Below are 19,826 nucleotides of genomic sequence, written 5' to 3' on the forward strand. Positions count from 1 at the left end.
CGTCTATGTTGGTGCTCTTCGTCTGCTGCTGCTGCTGCGGCTGGTCTTCGGCTGTGGCCCAACCCGAGTTTACTGCCTGATAATTGGTTTTTTCGAGCTCTCTTTTTGTTTTGATTCGTCGTCGCTAAAATCGAAATCTGAATAGAGCTGGAAGTGTGGAAGTAAGATATGCATGCTGGCTCGGAGATTGAACCAATTTATTTCAATTTCGCACTTGGACGGGCGACGTTGTGTTACTGGTTTCCCAATTTCTTGACTTGTATCGTTCGAAATGCGGCGCCTGAAAATCGTCGCAATCTTATTCTGCATCCTGTGTTTGAGTGGTGAGTACTCGTATCCCGGGTATCCCTAATAAACCAATGACTCAAGACACAAACGTGCTACGGTAGGGGGTAATTAAAGACCAGCCCTCTTAGTGGGTCAAGGTCTTAGTCTAGAAATTCCCAGCGAAGGGCAATAAACCGCGCGAATGACGGCGAATGCCGAACCAAAAAAGTGAGTGAGTAATTGCCGTGGGCACTTCTGGTTTGCTGGTTTTCTGGCTCGCGATTGCTGTGCCGACATTGACCTTCGAGAAGTGATTTCATGCCTTGTTATCCAGCCTGGTCATCCGTTCTACTTTCAGTGGATCGCAGGGCCTACGCCTGCCACTGCATCCGCCTGGGGAAATGTGCCCCCTTTGCCCGCCTTCTACTTCACCATGGGCCCGGAGAACAGTCCGCAGTGTTCGCCAAGGTGCACAGCGCCAGTTGTGGCTTCCAAGGCCTCGAGCCGCTCGTCTGCTGTCCGACTTCTCGCAAGCAAAACCACGATGAGTCATCCTCCGTCAAAGCAAGTCGAAAGATGCGCTTTGCTTCGCCGAATGATCGTTGGATTTGGGATGATGGGGATAGTGACAAGGGCAGCCGGCACACACACGGGGATTATCTGGAAGCGGAGACCAATCTGCACGACTACTGGAACTTCGAGGAGCAACGCAATTGTCCCCCGCCCGTGGAACCAGAGTTCTTCGACCGGCGGTTTGGCTTGGGACACCACTTTCTGTATCATGTGGAGCACGAAGAACGAGATACATTACTGCGACCCCTGCCAAAAGATAAGCCCATAGTATTTCCCGGGGACCTACGCTTCCTGCGGCAGGGAGAGGAGGCAATTGACTCCAACATAGATCAAGGTCCGCCCCTGGCGCCGTTTACCACAACATTAGCTACACCAATTGAAACAGTTCCTGCTTCTTCATCCACAACAACCACATTGATGCCACCTTTCACACAGGAGAACACTCAAGGATGCGGGATAAATGTAGAGAGCCGACTGCTGGGAGGAGAGCAGGCCAGTGCCGGACAGTTTCCCTGGCTGACCAGGATCGCCTATCGCAACCGAAGTAAGTACATCTTATGATAGGCTAAATGCGCAATTTCGAATTTATTTTACCCAACGCAACGCCTCTTAAATGCTCTTGAACTAACTCCGCATTGGAGATCAGAGCCGGGTCCAATGCCGTCCTGGCTGCGCTCATCCGATTTCACTGGCCACAATACCCATTTTTAATGTAAGGAAGACGCCCACGGCAAAGAGCAGAGCAGCCAGTCCCAAAGCCTTGGGTCCGCGATTGTTTGGCGGGGCACTCAGGCCAAACGGTCCTCCCCCGCCTCCACCACCGCCATTGGGAGCCCGTCTGCCACCGGGACCACCACTTCCTCCAGGGCCATCTCTTCCTCCAGGGCCACCTCTTCCCCCAGGGCCAGCTCCTCCTCCAGGGCCACCTCTTCCTCCAGGGCCCCCCTTACCGCATTTACTGCACTGATTTCCGCCGCAAGGTTTGGGACCACACGTTCCACGCTTTTGGGCAGGACCCCCTCCACGACCCCCAGGGCCACCACCACCGGCACCAGGGCCACCTCCACCGCCACCAGGGCCACCTCCACCAGCACCAGGACCGCCCCGTGAGCCAGGAGCTGGGCAAGAATCAGGGTTGTTGCTCTGAGGTGGTAGATTCCCTCCTGAACAAGGGCAAGCGCACATGTTGTGCTGAAAACAAGAAAAAATCTTTATTATTACAAAAGTTTTACGATATTATTTTCAGGCAGCAGCCGCATTAGCTTTCGCTGCTCCGGATCCCTGATCTCTAGCAACCACATCGTAACTGCCGCCCACTGTGTGGTCAACCTAGTCAGCGATTTGGAACTGTAAGTCTAAAGGCTAATTAAATCTTTTGTAATCCACGCTCCTTTGCAGGTCCCATGTTCGATTGGGAAGTCAGGATGGGGCGATTCCGTTTGCCATCGAGCAGGTTATAGTTCATCCCAACTACGACCAGCCCAAGTATGCAAATGACATTGCCCTCCTACGAATCAACAGCACTAATGGTAAGAGATTATACTCCTATCCTAGGTCAATGATCACGCTGAATAACCACCACCAACCCTGCAGGCACCTTCACGCCCATATGCTTACCCTTAAACGGACCAATCACACTGGGAAACAGGTTGATAGGACAGATTGGAGTGGCTGCTGGTTGGAGTATTGGGAATACTGAAAGTGAGTCTCGAAAATACTTTATATCTGATCTGTTCAATTTTTTAACTTACTATCAATGCGATCGAAATATAATTCAGTGCTTATTATGTTTTTAATGTATATATTCTTTGCTACACATTTTGACCAGGTAACAGTTCGATAGACCCATCAAATTCCACCGCAGGGGTGCGCTTCATCCGTTTGCCCATCGTGAACACCACCAGTTGCGCCATCGCCTATGCCAGTCTCAGTGAGAACTTCCAGCAGCCCATTGTGATTACTCCCAACCACCTGTGCGCCCAGGGGATGCCCATGAATGACGTGTGCCGAGGCGATAGTGGCGGCCCCTTTATGGACGACGGTACCTCCGGCGTCTTTGGAACAAGTGGACGTTATACGATCATCGGCATCGTTGCCTTTGGACCGACGCTGTGCGGCGTGACCACCATTCCGGGGGTCTACACCCTGGTGAGTAGCTTCTCCGATTGGATACTGCGGAGCATCGGCGGATGATCTGACCAGTGAGTGGTCGTGTTGGGAACCCGTCCCAAGCTAAGTACATCCAAAGCTTCCAATGCCAAAGTCATCAGAATACATCCACGTGAGGTGCAATGAATCATACATTCTACGGATAAATACAAAAATTCGGTTCCACTTCAAATCACCTAAATTTCAATAAAATGTACGTGTATAACCATTGTATTAATCGAATTTGTATTTTTCTACTGGCGAATGTTAATGCTCTCATTTTATTTTCAGAAAAACAATATTCTTTTTACACGAATACAAGAATCAGAGGTTAACATATTATTTTTTCATTAATTGCTTTTGACTACTGGTCTTAATTAAAAACGTTAATAGACGGCGAAGAAGGTATAATTATCTTATAAGAGTTCTTAACTTATCGCTTAAAGAATTATAATTGTTTTAACGCCTCATTTCAAATTGATTACTTCCTCAAACAATTTGGAAGCGAGAATGAAATATGTGATTTCTGAAGTTATTTAGCTGCAGGATGATTATATCTAAAAATACATAATTAGGTATTTAATGTTCCTATTTCGCGATCCAATCTTGCGTGTAAATTATTTTTTATTTTATTTACAATTTTACAAATTTGTTTGAAAGATACAAATATAGCTTGCTTGCAGTAAACAATTTTGGTTCCAAGTTTTTCCAATAATGGCAAGGCTGGTTTTGTCCACAAATTGTTGTTCTTAAACACCCCTTCATTCGCCGAAGTAAAACGATTGTTTTGGCAAATAATTTATTAAATTGCATTAGTTGTAATCCTTTATTCCTAGAATAGCATCATTACTTTTGCTTACTTTACTTAACGTATAATGAAGCTGCAATAGAAACAGGAAGTAGAACATTGAAACAAATGTATCTGAGCTGATAAATACGATATAATTTTTAAATGTAATCACCGCATTGTAATTTATTTGCTTAAGATCTGGTTTCTGTAGTATAAATTAAAGTTTCATAAATAGGTTTTATAAATTGAAACCCAATTGCCCTACACAACGATATCCGCACGATCATATTTCAAGCCCTAGGGTAAACTGAAGTTTACTTACACTTATCCAACTGCTCTTCGTCGTCGGGCTCTTCATAGAAACTTTCGTCTATTGCAGTATCGTCTTCCATCTTCCCAAAGTTCATGTTCTCCAAGTTTTTTAGCTCAACTTCCAATTCTTCGCGCCTGAATTCTATAAACACATCGGCTTCACTTTTGCTTTTGCTCAACAGTTTTTCCGTTTTAGGCGAATGCACTTTTGGCCTAAAGAACAGATGTGGTTTCGTTTTTGTTCGGATGTTACTTTTCGCATTCAACATAGTTGCTTCCCAGACCTTGAAGTCCTTCATTCTGGCCATTTTGTACTCTAATCTACGGATCTCGAATTGCTTTTTTTTCCTGTCTAAGAATAGTGTTTCCCGTTGTTTCCTCAGCATTGCTCTTTCCTGCAGTTCTTGCTTTTCTACCTTCCTATCGATCTCAGCTTTTTTATCCTCCTTGCTCTTCAGTCGCGATTCCTCCTGACAGAACTTCTGTAGGGTTCCCAACAGCGATCCGAACATCCTGCGATTCCTGGCCCTCGATTCAGAGTCTGTGCCCTGTGCCTCGACGATCTCCTTTTTAGTTGGCATCTCCCGGATGACCCGCGAGTTAATCCGTGGTGGCCGACCCTCGTTCTCTTCGATTGGGAAACGGGAATTCGGATTCTTGCTTTCGTACATTCGCCGCTTGTCTTTGAAGACCCCACCGGGTGGTGCATTTCGGGGGAACTGTCGCTCACCATTGTGCTCGTTCTTCTTGCCATCTTGGGTGTATTTGAATTTTTCCGATCTGTAATGCAGCGACATTAATTAATTAAATTAATCACAACTTGTGTGGATTCCTACCTCTGCAGGGAATCCTTGGGGACGCGACCAGCAATGCGGCGAATGTTTTCATTTAGGATCACCAGCGACTGCTTGGCCGAATTCAGTTTTTGCTCCAAGTCGTCCACTGTCGATAGACCAGAGTCATTCACCATTGTTCCCACGTATCAGTTAGGATTTGTTTGATTAATTATTTTACTTAAATCGGTACAATTAGATGCTCATAAAAGTAAAAACAAGACTTAGGGATGGGAGTTTACTAGTGCTGGCGGAAAATAGCGATGGTGCAGGTACTATCGATTCGGCGTGAAGTGCCATCGATAGTTTTTTTATTTTATCAAGGAAAAAGACCGTTATATACTTTTAACGTTCTCCTTATATTTTCAAAATCCAAAATAAGGTGCAAAGACTATCTTTGGGGAAAAAATAACAAATTTTTCTTTGGGAATCCCCTATTTAAACAAAAAATAGCTGCATTTCTTATGATCTCAATTTAATTATAAAAGGCATTTGTATTTATAACAATTTATTTATGATTACCCAAAGTAAGTGACTCAGGACAGCTTTCTAGTCTCATGCACCTTGACGTAACCCCACTTGAACCTCTCGTCCGCCCGAAAGTATCTGTACTCGCAGATGAAATGAAACTAGATACCTTGGGCGGACTGCGTAGGTTTCAGTTTCTTTGTCCGGCAAAAAGGATAAGACGGTCATCAGAGCGAGAGGAGTCGAGAGAACCATTGCAGCTGTCCGTCCGGAGAGCTTTCACAGTATATGTACTTTCGCGTACATTAAAAGGTCGGACCTGCACGCCTCCGTGACTTTTCAGCTTGTTTTTAAAATAGACTACAATGGACAGCGGGCATTAGTGATGTCGATGTGGACAGGCAAGCCTATGGACAAGGACATCTAAAATAGGGGTTAATATCGAAATGAGTGCAGTATGAGTTCAAAGTTTCGATGCCGACCAATTACACATCATATTTAGAGAAAAGAAGGACGATTATATTGAGCGAGACAAGCGGATGCACGTACATTCACATGTACAAAGGTCATAGTTGCAATGTTTACATCAAAAGCTTCCTGCGAAGCGCCTGCGCCCGCCGGAGGAGCTTTTTAGCCCAGGTTTGCAGGTGTAGTGCGATGGAATTTCGACGTGTTAGTTTCGCATCGCGGCTAGAAAAGTAATATAACTTTCTGCCAGTGCTCGTTATTTTCCACCTTGGTTTTTATTAAGAAAACACAGTAGTTCGAGCATGACTTAATACATTTATTTTGAGTGAAACCGCACTCAATATCCTGTGAATGTGCGCATACGAGAATAAGCAATAGTAAAGTGTATCCTGGAATTTTGGCAAACATATACAAGTGCATACGAAAAGACATACACGCATACATACATACTTGTTCGTTAAATAAAATCAAATCCGTGACCATTTAGATAATCTTCGAAACATTAATAACCCGTTTTCAGTGCTAAATGAAATATGAGACTATCAAATATCCCCGAAAATATCCTTTAACTTAGGTATACCGTATACGCAACTACTGCAAAATATATAAACCTATGTGTTATACATACAATGTTATATCCCGTGTAGATGTGTAATTGAGTGCTCGTGCACAAGTGTTGGTGTGCTCATCTTCCGTGAAAATTCAGATGATAAAATGTAACTTCTAACCAATTAAACGTACCAATCTGCAATAGTGGCCAATAGCGGACTAGATATGAAAGTCATTAGGTCGATTTAATCAACAACTAATCAGTGCTATTCCAATAATTATACAACATGGAGTTACTGCTGCTGTTTATGCTAGCACTTCAACTTATAGAATCCAGCATCGGAAGTAAAGATGGTAAGTCATTACTTGTATCTTTAATGTTCAGAAAGCTTAAGAAAATAGTATACAAAAGTGTGCGTGATTAAATTACTAAAGAATAAATGGGTGAAATTTTGTTTGATTTCTTTAGCAGAATTTTTTGATTGCGGCTTTGTTTATTTAATATCTATCTTTTTTAGCTAACCGGCTAATGCCATGTGATATATATATATATACATATTTTCCCTTAGTATATCATTAGTTTTCCAAATCTTAAATGCTTAGCTTAAAATAAAAACAAATCACAACTTAATTTTTCCAGTTCCAATTCACCAAATTGAATCTATAGTTGGTGAAAATATTTATCTTCCTTGCAATGTAACGACTTATGATGGCGATGAGCCTGTGCTGGTTCTGTGGTACCGAGATGATAAGGGTACTCCAATTTACAGGTAAACTAATAAAATTAATTTTGTAATTATTGATTAGTTTTTTGTTTACTTGACTTGCTTGTTACGAAACACTATCATCCATCTATCTTTAGCATCGACATTCGAGCTGGAGTATCCAAAGCACCGAAAAGATGGTCGGACGATTCCGTATTTGGGGATAGAGCATATTTTATCTTTGACAAGGAACCGGGAAAACTGTCAATTCAGAATACGCAGGCATCCGACTCCGGAACTTATAGATGTCGCGTAGACTTCCTGAAAGCGCAGACCATAAACAGCCGCATTAGGCTCAATGTCATATGTGAGTAATTGACTTTGAAATCGCAACGGGAAGCTATAATTATGGCTTTGCTCGTTACTTGAGTTCCTTAAACAATCCGTTGGAGTATATAATAATAGTATTGTATCCCCCCTATAATTTACCCAGCTCCACCCAAGCAAGTTATTATTCGAGACAGCTCCAATGTGGAGCGTTCTACAGTTGTGGGACCATATAGCGAAGGCGACATCGTATCCCTGAAATGCCAAGTAATTGGAGGTACGACATCCCCTATCTTTCGCCAGCAAATAAGATCATAAGTAACTCGATTCGTTTTCATATTGTTCAATCAGGCTATCCCACGCCCACCATCAGTTGGTATCGCGATGGCATAGAAATTCCCTGTGAATTGTCTCATTTGGCAGGCGGCAAAATTATAGAGTGCGAAATCACGCTACCATCTCTGGGTCGGGAGGATCTTAACTCCCGACTCACCTGCCGGGCACTGAGCCACCCCCGGGCACCCATCGTCGAGGCGGTGGTTCAAATCGATATGAATTGTAAGTTTTTAAGCCATATAAATCACCATTCACCATGTGAACTGGGTTTGGGCAATCGCGGCACACATGTAAACACTTTCTCTACTTTCAGTTGCCCCTTTAAACATCCGACTGTTGGGGGCACATCAACCATTGTCTGCTGGACGCAGATACGATCTATTGTGCCAAAGTGCTGGCTCCAGGCCGCCGGCCGTAATTACTTGGTGGCAAAATGGCATACGGCTGGAGAAGACAACCGAAACGGTAAGTGTCCTGGCATAATATACTGGCTGGAATGGTTCAGGCGCTCATTTCAACTGTGTTCCCGTAGACTTCAAGCGATGGCAACCAGACCACAAGCACTCTCTCAATCAGTCTAAGCAAATCAGATGCGGGAAAGTATTTATCATGCAAAGCCTACAACCATGCCGTTCCCTCCGAGCCCTTGGAAGATGGCTGGAAATTAGATATACAATGTAGGTTTTATTGAAACACAATGGTTTTTAGCTGAAGCTAAACAAGCCCTATGCCTTCCAGATGTCCCGGAGGCATACGTTCGTTTGGGAACATCTCTGGATCCGAGCACTTTACGAGAAGGAACAGACGTCTACTTTGATTGCCTGGTGATGGCCCATCCAAATGTCTTTCGCATCGAATGGCGTCACAACGTGAGTTTTAGCACGCTAATCAAATGGTTTTGGCTTTAAAATGCTTTCCCTTCCCGCAGGAACAACCGTTATCACACAATATATCGCAGGGCGTCATAATTAGTAACCACTCGTTGGTACTGCAAGGTGTAACGAGAGCCACTGCCGGAAACTACTCCTGTGTGGGTTTCAATGCCGAAGGAGAAGGAATCAGTGCTCCCTTTGCACTAAACATACTCTGTAAGTTTGCTTTATTAAGTTACCTTTCTGAGATTTAGTTCATTTAACTTAAAAATTTCCCGCTAAAAGTACCATTTATGTTTTGCTGACACACTCGTTTCCTAAAATGCCAATCAGAGGAGCATTTCACTTCTTGTCTACCCTATTTTTTCCACCTTTTCTTTGGCTTTAAGAGGTAATTAATATTTTTATGATCTGTTCTTTATGCTCGCCTTTTATAGACGCCCCCACGTGTGCCCAGAATCAGAAGAAGGTGTACGGCATAGCCAAGCAGGAGGATGCGAAGGTCATGTGCACCGTGGACGCCAATCCGCGCGAGGTTGAGTTTAGCTGGACATTTAATAATTCTGCCGAGAGTATTGATGTCGCCACAAATCATATTATACGCTCGGGTAACTGTTGCCATTCGCGGAATTATTAACTTTATGCTAACTTGATTTATAACTCCTGTATTCAGGTACCACCTCCATTGTAACATACACACCCATCACGGAACTGGACTATGGAACCCTTTTGTGTTTGGCGTCAAACAAAATTGGCAAACAGCGAGTGCCGTGTGTCTTCCATATAATCGCCGCAGGTGCGTGCTGCCGAAATACTAAGAAGTAAACTATTTTATTATTGATTGTGATTGTTTATAGGTCGACCGGAAAAAGTTCATAATTGCACGGTGAACAATATATCCATGACATCCTTGACGGTCACTTGTAGTGATGGTTTCAACGGCGGCTTGCCACAGAATTTTAATTTAGAACTGCTTGACTCCTACACACAAGTAAGAAACTACTAGTTTATAACAAATAATAGCAATAAACGAGTAATTATTATTGTTTTTCAGGAAATTAAAGCTAACATAACATCCACTATTCCCAAGTTTACGGTGCCAGGCTTAAGTCCGGGAAGTATATATAGGCTAAATATTTACGCGTTCAATACGAAGGGTCGATCCGATCCAGCTATAGTCAATGCGGCCATGCTGCGAATGCCCGAGAAGCAACTGACCTCGGAACAGAGTGAGTCCAGCATATGTTATCCTGATCCTTGGGGTTCTATAACCATATATGCTCCTGCACCTTTTAGCCCACAATCTTCGCGCTGAGCTGCTATTTTCTCCGGTGATGTCCTTAACAATTGGCCTAACCCTCGCTGTGCTGGTCGCAGTTTTGGCCATCATTCTGGCACTTCGCATACCCTGTACCGCTTCATCGAGACGGCGTCAAAAGGAACTATCGAATGAGAATATATCCAGAGATGAGTCGCCAGGACCAAGCGACAAGAGTTCCGGCAGCAAGGATGTGGACGATTGCGATGAAAAGAATCCGGATGTGGTGCCCGAATCCATTGAACCGGATGAGCAGGTAAATTTAGATAGAACACTAGTATCTGCTTGAGTACTGTAACTTCATATTATTCAGGCCGAGAGCATCAGGAAAAGGCAGCAGATATCAACGATTGATACCAATCGCAGTCCCAATCGAGGAATTTTCGTGAATGAGCAACAGCATCTGACAGCAGCCGAGATTTCCCTGCGCGCCTCCCATGGAATTGGATACTGCACCCTGAGGAGTGGAATGCACGCCCAGGCCCAGAGTTCGGTGGGCGAAATATCAATAGTGAGTAGATAGATAGATCTTTTTTGGGATTCCTATCCCTATATGTATGTAAGGTGACTCTTTAACTTGGCTTGCAACCCACACAGAACGTAACGCCACACGTGTACTCGAACTCGATCTCGCAATGCACTCTGCCGCGTCAGTCGTCGCAGAACGTGTGGAACAACTACAACTGCAACATCACCGGAGCGAGGCCGACCTCCACGTTCCACCAGCTGACCTTTCCCCAGGGCAGGGTCAATGTCGGTGGCCACAATCCGGCGCAGCCGATCCATGGACACGCACCATCGCCGTCGCAGGCATCCAATAGCTCCATGGCCTCGTCGACGAACACATTGCCCCAGCCACATCCCCATGGACGAACCATCGCCATGCACCACATGAACCAGGCCCAGTGTGGCAGAGTCTGCATCGGAATCGCCAGCGATGGCATCCACTCCGCCGAGCAGAATCTATCCGACGACGAGGTCACCGTCCAAACTCCATTAATGATAAAGCGCGACAGCACCGTATGACTATAGAAATTCCACAGGGTATTCGACACGCCCCTGTGATTAGGATTTACAATTTTCTGTATTCTGCATTTCGAAACTCAATAGAATAAACTTTTTATACCACTTTATTATCGAAAATACAACAATATTCTGGAGAGATCAATTATTTTCGGCCAATTATGAAGTGTTAGTTTTAAACGTTGTTAATTATAAGTTACACGACATCAATATCCAATGAAATAACTAATAGGTTTTAAATTGTGCAAGCAGAACACAGAGGTTTACTTGTGGCCAATGCAAATACTTTAAATGCAGTTTTTAAAAATCCTAGACTATGTACTGGCAACGGATCAGAAGAATTTATAGACTGGGTTATTGTTATTGTATATTATTTACGATTGTTTGTATTTGTTTCTGAGGCAATGATGTAAAAATGCGTTTTTTACTTTCGCACTATTAATTATTTCAGAATATGTATAAGGATAATTCAAAATGTGGTGACTTATGTTTTCGTTGATATAAGTAAAAAGACTTGGAAAAATGTTAGTTAATTCTTGTGTTTGCGTACCCAATGTTTTTGTAACTTTAAACTAAAGCCCAACCAATTTGTTATATGTTTTTCTTAAAAGAGAAAAAAAAAACAAATGCACCAGAGAATAGGTTTAGTCAAATGAAATTTGACGAAACGATTGCTTCCTTCTATTGAAGCCAATGCTGCTTTTTTGATACATTCGTGATGGTAAATAATTTTGGAATAACTTGCTCAAATATATATGTACTAACCCAGTGTAATGTTGGAGGAAATAATGCCCATTTTTTTCTTACAACGCTGGCCGGCATTTATTTTGAAATATTTAATTTTGTACTGGTCGAACTTACATAAAACTTATATTTAAAAATACCATATATATTAGGAACTTAGCGTAAAATTACTGTGAGCAGTATTATAATATCTAAGTTATAAATAAAAAATAAATTAAAAGTAAATGGCTGTTTAATTCGAAACATTCCCTACGCTTTCAATTTGCTATGAAGATTATTCATCTTATTTTTTAAGGGAATTTTTTGTTTATTTCTACTTATCACAACTACATACGTTTTGTTTATGTTAAATTACTCATTGCAATCTGACACATAAGCCACAAATAAGAGCTTTGGCTTTTAGATTTTATTTAAATGTTTAGAAGAAGATTTTGAAAAGTATCTTGTTTTGTAATTTTCTTGGTTTTTCTGGGTGTGTCCGATTGAAATCGTAAGTGGCGTTCATATTCCTAATATGTCAGCGAATAATTGGCTAAGTTTCCACCAAAAGAAATGCCAGGTTTGGCCCCACCTCGTCAATTTCTTCTGTTTATGTTGATTTCCTAGTGCAATTTTAAAAATAAATATGGGGTATATTTGGATTTGGATCGTATGCTTATAATTTTCATCAGAAATAAAACTAGTACCCAGTAAATAAATAATCCAAAATGTTGTCAACAAACTACAGCTGCGAATGTAAATGGATCAATTCAATTCATCCATAAACACACGAGGAGGAAAACAAAATTCGATCAAGAGGCGACTTTTTCTTGGGCATGTGTGTCTGGGTGGGTTGGGTGCCTATCGTCACTTAAGTCGATGAACGCGTCCACATTTCACATAACTTCCACATATAGCATGTAGCATGTAGCATGTAGCATATAGCATATGTACACATGTCTGGGGGGCTTATAAAAGAACGCGTATCGCCAAGATTCGTTTAGTTGACTCCCAGCTGTGTGTCGCATCACAGACCAGTGCTAGGATTTTCGTGATTAAAACTGCCTTGTTAAACTTCAGCTAAAACTTTTGATCATCATGGTAAGGATAATAGGCACTTGCAAGGATTTAGCTGGACTTTTGAAATTTCTATGACTGCAAAGGACTATGGATCCTTAAAAGTCCTTCATATACGCGGTTTCATGCAGAACTAGACCATATGGTGCAACATATATTCAATTTTGCAAGTGATTAATTATTAATTTAAAAAAAAAAAATAGAGCTGCTTGTAAACTATTATCTTGAATGAATACCCAAGAACTTGCAGCGATCTAAATTGTTTGTAGCAGATGGTCCAAATCACAGATTTGCAACCGGAAGTCCTAAGTTATTATAAACTCTCTTCCAGAGGGAATGCATTTCGGTTCACATTGGCCAAGCCGGCGTTCAGATCGGCAATGCCTGCTGGGAACTTTACTGCCTGGAGCACGGCATCCAGCCCGATGGCCATATGCCCTCCGATAAAACCGTGGGCGGTGGCGATGACTCCTTCAGCACCTTCTTCAGCGAGACTGGAGCTGGTAAGCATGTGCCCCGTGCCGTGTTCGTGGATCTGGAGCCCACTGTGGTGGATGAGGTGCGGACAGGAACCTACCGCCAGCTGTTCCATCCGGAGCAACTGATCACCGGTAAGGAGGATGCGGCCAACAACTATGCCCGTGGCCATTACACCATCGGTAAGGAGATTGTCGACGTGGTTCTGGACAGGATTCGCAAGTTGGCGGATCAGTGCACGGGTCTGCAGGGATTCCTGGTCTTCCACTCCTTCGGCGGCGGCACTGGCTCTGGATTTACTTCGCTGCTGATGGAGCGCCTGTCCGTGGACTATGGAAAGAAGTCAAAGCTGGAGTTCTCCATTTACCCAGCACCACAAGTAAGTCATTTGCATATGGATATTATAACTTTTGCTTAAGCATTTATAGAAGACCAATTAACAATTATACTAATTAATATGACATGGGAAATTAGTCTTCGAAAGATAATCTAATAATGGATTTGTAACTTCCTGTTAGGTGTCCACAGCTGTGGTCGAGCCATACAACTCGATCTTAACCACCCACACAACGCTGGAGCACTCGGACTGTGCGTTTATGGTCGACAACGAGGCAATCTACGACATCTGTCGGCGCAACTTGGATATCGAGCGACCCACCTACATGAATCTCAATCGCCTAATTGGCCAGATCGTTTCCTCCATTACGGCCTCGTTGCGCTTCGATGGCGCCCTGAATGTGGATCTGACCGAGTTCCAGACCAATTTGGTGCCCTACCCACGCATCCATTTCCCGCTGGCGACATACGCTCCCGTCATTTCCGTGGAGAAGGCCTACCACGAGCAGCTGACCGTGGCCGAGATCACCAATGCCTGCTTCGAGCCGGCCAACCAGATGGTCAAGTGTGATCCGCGTCGCGGCAAGTACATGGCCTGCTGCATGCTCTACCGCGGTGATGTGGTGCCCAAGGATGTGAACGCAGCCATTGCCACCATCAAGACCAAGCGCTCCATCCAGTTCGTGGACTGGTGTCCCACGGGCTTCAAGGTGGGCATCAACTACCAGCCACCCACCGTTGTTCCTGGCGGAGATCTGGCCAAGGTGCAGCGCGCCGTCTGCATGCTGTCCAATACCACTGCCATTGCCGAGGCCTGGGCCCGTCTGGATCACAAGTTCGATCTGATGTACGCCAAGAGGGCCTTCGTCCACTGGTACGTGGGTGAGGGCATGGAGGAGGGCGAATTCGCCGAGGCTCGCGAGGATCTCGCTGCCCTCGAGAAGGACTACGAGGAGGTGGGCATCGACTCCACCACCGAGCTGGGGGAGGATGAGGAATACTAGAGAGAACGTTATCAACAATGATACAACCACACAAACTTTATAAACATCACTTTCTATCTACCAAATACCAATGCATAAACTTTCGCAATAAAACTGTTTAACCCAAATGCTTAAAATGGCTTATTAAAATGGGAAATATTCGTCTTTAAATGGAATTTAACTTTTGTGTTTAATATAATTAAAACTCAGAAATTGGTCGGCATATATTTATTCGAAATTATCGCTCTTTCTTATTGTTTTAAATATTAATTTGAATTTGGCAAATTTGTGTTGACTTTTAAAAGTTTTTAATTTTTAAAATCGTTACGTGTAATGGAGCCTTAGATGCATTTCGAAACGCATGCGCAAAAATGTGTACACATTTTTCTCGCAAATTCAGTAGTCGAAGACGTACCTTTTCAGGAGTAGCAGCGAAAAATATTCTTAAGATAGTTTTTAAGTTTAAAATCATGTTGCATATATGTGAAAAATTGTATTAAATAATTCGCCCTTTATTAAATATAATACTGTTCTTTGGAAACCTCAGTGAATGTTATTTAATTGTAAATGCACATGCAAAATTGCATTCTCTTTTGTCTGCAAATTTGTATGTGCATGTATGTATTTGAAAAATTTAAGTCTAGTCTGTTAAGTTAATTAAGATATTGTTGAGTAGTTTAGGCAAAACTACTTTTTCTAACAAGTTTAGACAGTTCTTATACACAAATTTTTTGATATGTATACATATGAAATATGAATACTCTATTTACCCATATACCCCTTGGAATAATCAATGCCCCCAACGAATACAGACAATGCAAATCTACGACCATACACTATACCAAATATATTATATTAATATTTATACGCCTTTACACAAAAAGCTCATGTATATCGAATATAATACTATTTTTGCAGGAACTTCGAATGTGATGAAAACTATACCTAAAGTCTTTTTTATATCTTTCTTCTTTTCCTATAAAACATTTAATACTTAATATGTATTTCACAATTTACATATATTCTTATTTTAGGTGCTTACAATGACATGGATATATAATTTTTCATTACAGGAATTTGAGTACAGAAATCGTAAGATGGTCCTGTCTGCAAAGCTAATATACTCCTCTATTCAAGTTCATCCTATATCTAATACGTACATACGTCCGTTTGCTTTTCCGTCCGTTTGTTTGTCCGTCCGTTTGTTTGTCTGTCCGTTGGTTTGTCCGTCCGTTTGTTTGTCCGTCCGTTTGTTTGTCGTTTGTTTACCCGTCCGTCTGTTTATTTGTCAGTCTGTGTACTTATATGTTGCTTTTGTTGCAGTTGTGTCTGGTTTCCTTGCCACCTATTCAAACCCTTCTGAGATCTTAAACTTGTTATATGCATAAATATGGTAAATTCTTTCTATGAATAATCTTTATATTTACAGATTAACTGCACCCGCAAAACCGGATGACGTTGCAATTTATTTGTAACATTTAAAATTAAATCAAACATTTAAAGAATGTTTAATTTAATTTACAATGAACTCATTTAACACTGGGCCTATAATTTTAGTAGGGGTTAAGCCTTATAAACCTTATATGTGCCAAGTTGTTAAATATTCATAACTTTTAGGGAAAGTCTCATCTCAATGATAGTACGCAAAAAACAAGCTAAAATGAAATAGGTGATTCGGAGTTTTACAGGAAAGGCGGCATATGAGAAAAGATACTTTTATTGAAATGACACCTAATGACAAACGAAAAAGAGATTATTTCTGTGTTTTTGCAAATGCCCATCTCTTGGGTTAAGGATCAATGGTAATGATTATAAATTACAGTTTTAAAAATATGCATCGGATACATGACGACGAGTATTCCGATGATGCGAAGGAATCGGACTTCAAGGGTTCGATTCAGAAGGAGATATCAGTGAAGTCGAGACACCAAATTTCCATACCGGACATATGCTCAGATGCTGTTAAGAACAATTGCTTTCCGCCGACTGGCTTTCTCAATAGCTCGATCGCCTTTGCCTCACATGTTGTTAAGTGCAGCTCACCGGCCTCGAGCATCGAGGAATCCTCAACGGCGGCCCAGCAGCACGAATCCAATCCCCACATGCACATGCAGGGTCAGCATATGATGGCTCCCGTTCCCGATCTGGGCTTCTACAATGTGCCCGAGTTCATATCCGAGCAGGAGAAGCTCATGTTCTCCGACGCGGAGAGGTTCATGCGGTCGAAGGATAATGAGGTGTGCAACAATGATTTCAGCTATATGCACGATGAGTTCGCCATGCGCAAGTACTATCATCCGTTATTTGCTCATGGCATATGCCGCTGGCCTGGTTGCGAAATGGATTTGGAGGACATCACATCGTTTGTCAAGTAGGTGGAGTACAATAAGAGGTATGACATGATTATATAGGGTATGGGTTATCTAACTAGGCATCTGAATACGGAACATGGTTTGGACGATCGATCAACTGCACAGGCTCGGGTTCAAATGCAAGTTGTCTCCCAGCTGGAATCGCACCTTCAAAAGGAAAGAGATCGCTTGCAGGCAATGATGCATCACTTGTATTTGTCCAAGCAACTTTTGTCACCCACCAAAATCGATAGGAAGGTAAGTCCCCCTATATGTGAGTAAGTAAGTGAGTATGATGAACATTTTAAAAAATAAAGGACGTGCCCGGAAGAGAGGGAAAGTTTTGCCGGAGTCCGCTTACCGTGAATAGCATAGGCCGACCCATCCGCCAAACAAACTCACCGAGTCCTCTGAATCTTCCAATGGTTAATTCCACCAACTTGTGCTCGATCAAAAAGAGAAACCACGACAAAAATACATTTTCCATAAATGGGGGTAAGTTTAGGAGAAATGTACTACTACTATAAATAATAATGGTTTTGAATATAGGATTACCCTATATGCTTGAAAGAGCCGGTCTTGATGTGCAACAGGGTAAGTAAACTATGTAGACTGATCAACTTGTTGACTATTCGTCTTGTGCTTCTGGAAGACATATAATAAGAATTTAAATTTTCAGAAATCCATCGAAACAGAGAGTTCTATAAGAATGCTGATGTACGACCGCCTTTTACTTATGCTTCCCTCATAAGACAGGTAATTAAAAAAAATAATTTCCTAATATTACATTTATTTATTTTATTACATTAATTTATAGGCTATAATTGACTCGCCTGACAAGCAGTTAACCCTAAACGAAATCTACAACTGGTTCCAAAACACATTTTGCTACTTCCGACGCAACGCAGCTACGTGGAAGGTAAAATGGCTCATATAAATCTTCTTTCCTCCATATTATCTATATATTTATGCAACATAACTTTAATTTAAATATTTATGCTATATATGATATGATATCTATACCATTTGTCCGTCCGTATAAAGTTCGTTTGTCCGATTGGCGTTCCTAGCTTGTCCGCTGTATATATACTACCTTTTCCACATTGTCCAACACTTTGCCAATATTTTAGAGTATAATAGATCTAAATATAAGTGATATATAACAAGGTAAGCTATACAGGTCTAACCCTGTTTTATTCCATTTCCTATTTATATATCTTAAGATAATAAAATTAAGTTTGGTCTATGCTAACTGATAATATATACCATTAGAACGCAGTCCGGCACAATCTGTCCCTTCATAAGTGCTTTATGCGGGTTGAGAATGTGAAAGGAGCAGTTTGGACTGTCGACGAGATTGAGTTTTACAAAAGACGACCGCAGCGCACTGCTGGCATTGGTAACAACCTAACTGGTGCTACCAATTCGCCGGACACTAACTATTTTGTAGCCATGAACATTGGGTATGTGGGCCTCAAATAGAGTTTAATACTACTCACTTTGCTCCAAACTCCTTCCATTTTGCTCTGTTAGTAAATATACATATGCCATTGCATGCATGATCCTATATCGAAATGATATAATATGACATTATACGATCTTTTTACAGCGCATATTGTAAACAGTGACTCTAATCTCTTAGTGGTAGAAGCCCAAAATGATGTCCGTCTGCTCATCGGTCTGTCTGTCTGTCTGCCTGTCCAGGAATTTAGCTGGTGAAGATTATCCAGGTTTTCGCGTGCAATGAAAAATGAAAATAAGAAGACCGAAGACAAATGAACTAACCTTAATATCTCAATGAACTTTTTCTTCCTTTCACGATAATGCCATTTCCTGTTTCTGACTCTTGATGGGGCTCTTGTTTTGTCCAACCAATCATAAAGAATGCGATTCGTACGAACCTTTCCTTACACAAGTGCTTTGTACGTTATGAAGATGACTTTGGCTCGTTTTGGATGGTCGACGATAATGAGTTTGTCAAAAGGCGGCACTTGTCGAGAGGGAGACCCCGGAAATATGAACCGTCCTCCTCCCCAAATTCATGCCAATCCGGCAATGGTGTGCCCACTGATAAGAATCCCTGCGACAATTGTACGCAACATTGCACTAGTTTGCCACCGGGGGCTGATAATCCTTTAGATTCCAATAATCCAAATGATTTAGGCAGAATTGGTTGTCTTCCCTATTGCGGTAGTGATGGTTTAAGTAAGGCGTCCAAGGACTATAGCAACATGGATTCGGGTATGGTCGAAAGTAACAGCCATTTGGCAATCGATGAATATTCTACTAATATGTACGAGAGTAGTGCCAATGAGCACAATCGATAAATATATCATTAACTATACATATATTTAGATGCATTGTCGAGTAATCTGCGTTTGGTAAGAAGGTTCGGATTCGGAAATTATATCTGTACATACACATGGTTCTATGTATAATTTCCCTAATAGAAATGAAAAAATACTTTTAAAATAAATTACACTAATGCTATAAAATAAACGGAAAAACTACGTTCAATTATTAAAGCAAAATTAATGTGTTTAAATTTGCTTTAATAAATCCACTTATAACACGACTTTAATATACGAGTGCTACATATACATATGAATATTTTCACTTTTCAGCAAGGGAGAAAAAGTTTTAACAAAACTGTTTTAAAAAGTCCAATATGGTTTTTTTTTAAGAGATTACTTTCAGGTATACCTTCTGTTGAAAATCTAGACCCTGGAGAGCTTTAGATTTGGAAATTCCTTAGTAAACGTATATGCTTTTCTGCTGACTTATCTAATTATTTCCTTTTAATTTTAGGTAATCTAAGTGACCTGAATAAATTCCTCATATTTACAACAAAATTAACAAACTAACTTTTATTTCTGGCAAACGGCGTATGC

General features: G+C 41.7%; 6 protein-coding genes across 11 annotated transcripts; 4 read left to right on the forward strand and 2 right to left on the reverse strand.

Moving 5' to 3' along the window:
* Window positions 1-27: 27 nt before the first annotated feature.
* On the forward strand, window positions 28-4,042 carry LOC6728736 (CLIP domain-containing serine protease B9). Of its 2 annotated transcripts, XM_016177092.3 has the most exons (7): window positions 31-323; window positions 626-1,384; window positions 2,087-2,189; window positions 2,239-2,369; window positions 2,434-2,541; window positions 2,669-3,202; window positions 3,280-4,042. In XM_016177092.3, the coding sequence occupies exons 1-6, from the start codon at window positions 272-274 to the stop codon at window positions 3,031-3,033; spliced, it is 1,518 nt and encodes a 505-aa protein (XP_016035404.2). In that variant the 5' UTR covers window positions 31-271; the 3' UTR covers window positions 3,034-3,202; window positions 3,280-4,042. The 2 variants fall into 2 exon arrangements, with proteins under 2 accessions (XP_044779201.1, XP_016035404.2); XM_044923266.1 differs by lacking the exon at window positions 3,280-4,042 and having other exon boundaries at window positions 28-323; window positions 2,239-2,325; window positions 2,395-2,541; window positions 2,669-2,809.
* LOC27208391 (S-antigen protein) lies at window positions 1,407-2,596 on the reverse strand. Its single transcript, XM_016183972.3, has 2 exons — window positions 2,458-2,596; window positions 1,407-2,031 (listed from the first exon to the last, which is right to left on the reverse strand). Exon 2 carries the CDS (start codon window positions 2,023-2,025, stop codon window positions 1,516-1,518), a length of 510 nt encoding a protein of 169 aa, XP_016035405.1. The 5' UTR covers window positions 2,026-2,031; window positions 2,458-2,596; the 3' UTR covers window positions 1,407-1,515.
* Window positions 2,462-5,194, reverse strand: LOC27206689 (pinin). Of its 2 annotated transcripts, none has more exons than XM_039294719.2 (3): window positions 4,927-5,194; window positions 4,101-4,870; window positions 2,462-3,145 (listed from the first exon to the last, which is right to left on the reverse strand). In XM_039294719.2, coding segments are annotated over exons 1-3 (906 nt in total). In that variant the 5' UTR covers window positions 5,061-5,194; the 3' UTR covers window positions 2,462-3,143. The 2 variants fall into 2 exon arrangements, with proteins under 2 accessions (XP_039150653.1, XP_016035406.1); XM_016182496.3 differs by lacking the exon at window positions 2,462-3,145 and adding an exon at window positions 3,210-3,869.
* Window positions 5,195-5,702: 508 nt separating this feature from the next.
* On the forward strand, window positions 5,703-11,957 carry LOC6728737 (nephrin). 2 transcript variants are annotated; one of them, XM_002104036.4, is made up of 16 exons: window positions 5,703-6,762; window positions 7,049-7,178; window positions 7,271-7,479; window positions 7,606-7,716; window positions 7,791-7,997; window positions 8,089-8,240; window positions 8,308-8,452; window positions 8,514-8,644; window positions 8,704-8,863; window positions 9,085-9,255; window positions 9,321-9,443; window positions 9,505-9,638; window positions 9,702-9,876; window positions 9,944-10,221; window positions 10,279-10,476; window positions 10,563-11,957. In XM_002104036.4, exons 1-16 carry the CDS (start codon window positions 6,696-6,698, stop codon window positions 10,989-10,991), a joined length of 2,820 nt encoding a protein of 939 aa, XP_002104072.1. In that variant the 5' UTR covers window positions 5,703-6,695; the 3' UTR covers window positions 10,992-11,957. The 2 variants fall into 2 exon arrangements, with proteins under 2 accessions (XP_002104072.1, XP_039150642.1); XM_039294708.2 differs by lacking the exon at window positions 7,271-7,479 and having other exon boundaries at window positions 5,704-6,762.
* A 703-nt stretch (window positions 11,958-12,660) lies between these two features.
* On the forward strand, window positions 12,661-14,712 carry LOC6728738 (tubulin alpha-2 chain). The gene is made up of 3 exons (XM_002104037.4): window positions 12,661-12,812; window positions 13,120-13,644; window positions 13,784-14,712. The coding sequence occupies exons 1-3, from the start codon at window positions 12,810-12,812 to the stop codon at window positions 14,603-14,605; spliced, it is 1,350 nt and encodes a 449-aa protein (XP_002104073.1). The 5' UTR covers window positions 12,661-12,809; the 3' UTR covers window positions 14,606-14,712.
* A 242-nt stretch (window positions 14,713-14,954) lies between these two features.
* On the forward strand, window positions 14,955-19,787 carry LOC27206475 (forkhead box protein P1). Of its 3 annotated transcripts, none has more exons than XM_016177093.2 (7): window positions 14,955-16,955; window positions 17,016-17,193; window positions 17,253-17,430; window positions 17,485-17,529; window positions 17,615-17,691; window positions 17,753-17,854; window positions 18,819-19,787. In XM_016177093.2, exons 1-7 carry the CDS (start codon window positions 16,384-16,386, stop codon window positions 19,260-19,262), a joined length of 1,596 nt encoding a protein of 531 aa, XP_016035407.1. In that variant the 5' UTR covers window positions 14,955-16,383; the 3' UTR covers window positions 19,263-19,787. The 3 variants fall into 3 exon arrangements, with proteins under 3 accessions (XP_016035407.1, XP_039150652.1, XP_016035408.1); XM_039294718.1 differs by lacking the exon at window positions 18,819-19,787 and adding an exon at window positions 18,208-18,790 and having other exon boundaries at window positions 17,600-17,691; XM_016177094.2 differs by lacking the exon at window positions 18,819-19,787 and adding an exon at window positions 18,208-18,790.
* The last annotated feature ends 39 nt before the right edge of the window (window positions 19,788-19,826 follow it).

Source organism: Drosophila simulans, chromosome 3R (assembly GCF_016746395.2).
Source record: "Drosophila simulans strain w501 chromosome 3R, Prin_Dsim_3.1, whole genome shotgun sequence".
NCBI lineage: Eukaryota > Metazoa > Arthropoda > Insecta > Diptera > Drosophilidae > Drosophila > Drosophila simulans.

Coding starts and splice junctions, on each gene's coding strand:
- LOC6728737 (XM_002104036.4), top strand. CDS start 6,696: ATGGAGTTACTGCTGCTGTTTATGCTAGCACTTCAACTTATAGAATCC. Junction 6,763..7,048: donor CAGCATCGGAAGTAAAGATG/GTAAGTCATTAC, acceptor TAATTTTTCCAG/TTCCAATTCACCAAATTGAA. Junction 7,998..8,088: donor GGTTCAAATCGATATGAATT/GTAAGTTTTTAA, acceptor CTCTACTTTCAG/TTGCCCCTTTAAACATCCGA.
- LOC27206689 (XM_016182496.3), bottom strand. CDS start 5,060: ATGGTGAATGACTCTGGTCTATCGACAGTGGACGACTTGGAGCAAAAA. Junction 4,871..4,926: donor CCCAAGGATTCCCTGCAGAG/GTAGGAATCCAC, acceptor GCTGCATTACAG/ATCGGAAAAATTCAAATACA. Junction 3,870..4,100: donor CGAAGAGCAGTTGGATAAGT/GTAAGTAAACTT, acceptor TTTCTATTGCAG/CTTCATTATACGTTAAGTAA.
- LOC6728736 (XM_016177092.3), top strand. CDS start 272: ATGCGGCGCCTGAAAATCGTCGCAATCTTATTCTGCATCCTGTGTTTG. Junction 1,385..2,086: donor GATCGCCTATCGCAACCGAA/GTAAGTACATCT, acceptor TATTATTTTCAG/GCAGCAGCCGCATTAGCTTT. Junction 2,190..2,238: donor CTAGTCAGCGATTTGGAACT/GTAAGTCTAAAG, acceptor GCTCCTTTGCAG/GTCCCATGTTCGATTGGGAA.
- LOC27208391 (XM_016183972.3), bottom strand. CDS start 2,025: ATGTGCGCTTGCCCTTGTTCAGGAGGGAATCTACCACCTCAGAGCAAC.
- LOC27206475 (XM_016177093.2), top strand. CDS start 16,384: ATGGTAATGATTATAAATTACAGTTTTAAAAATATGCATCGGATACAT. Junction 16,956..17,015: donor GACATCACATCGTTTGTCAA/GTAGGTGGAGTA, acceptor TTATCTAACTAG/GCATCTGAATACGGAACATG. Junction 17,431..17,484: donor TACATTTTCCATAAATGGGG/GTAAGTTTAGGA, acceptor TTTTGAATATAG/GATTACCCTATATGCTTGAA.
- LOC6728738 (XM_002104037.4), top strand. Junction 13,645..13,783: donor CCATTTACCCAGCACCACAA/GTAAGTCATTTG, acceptor ACTTCCTGTTAG/GTGTCCACAGCTGTGGTCGA.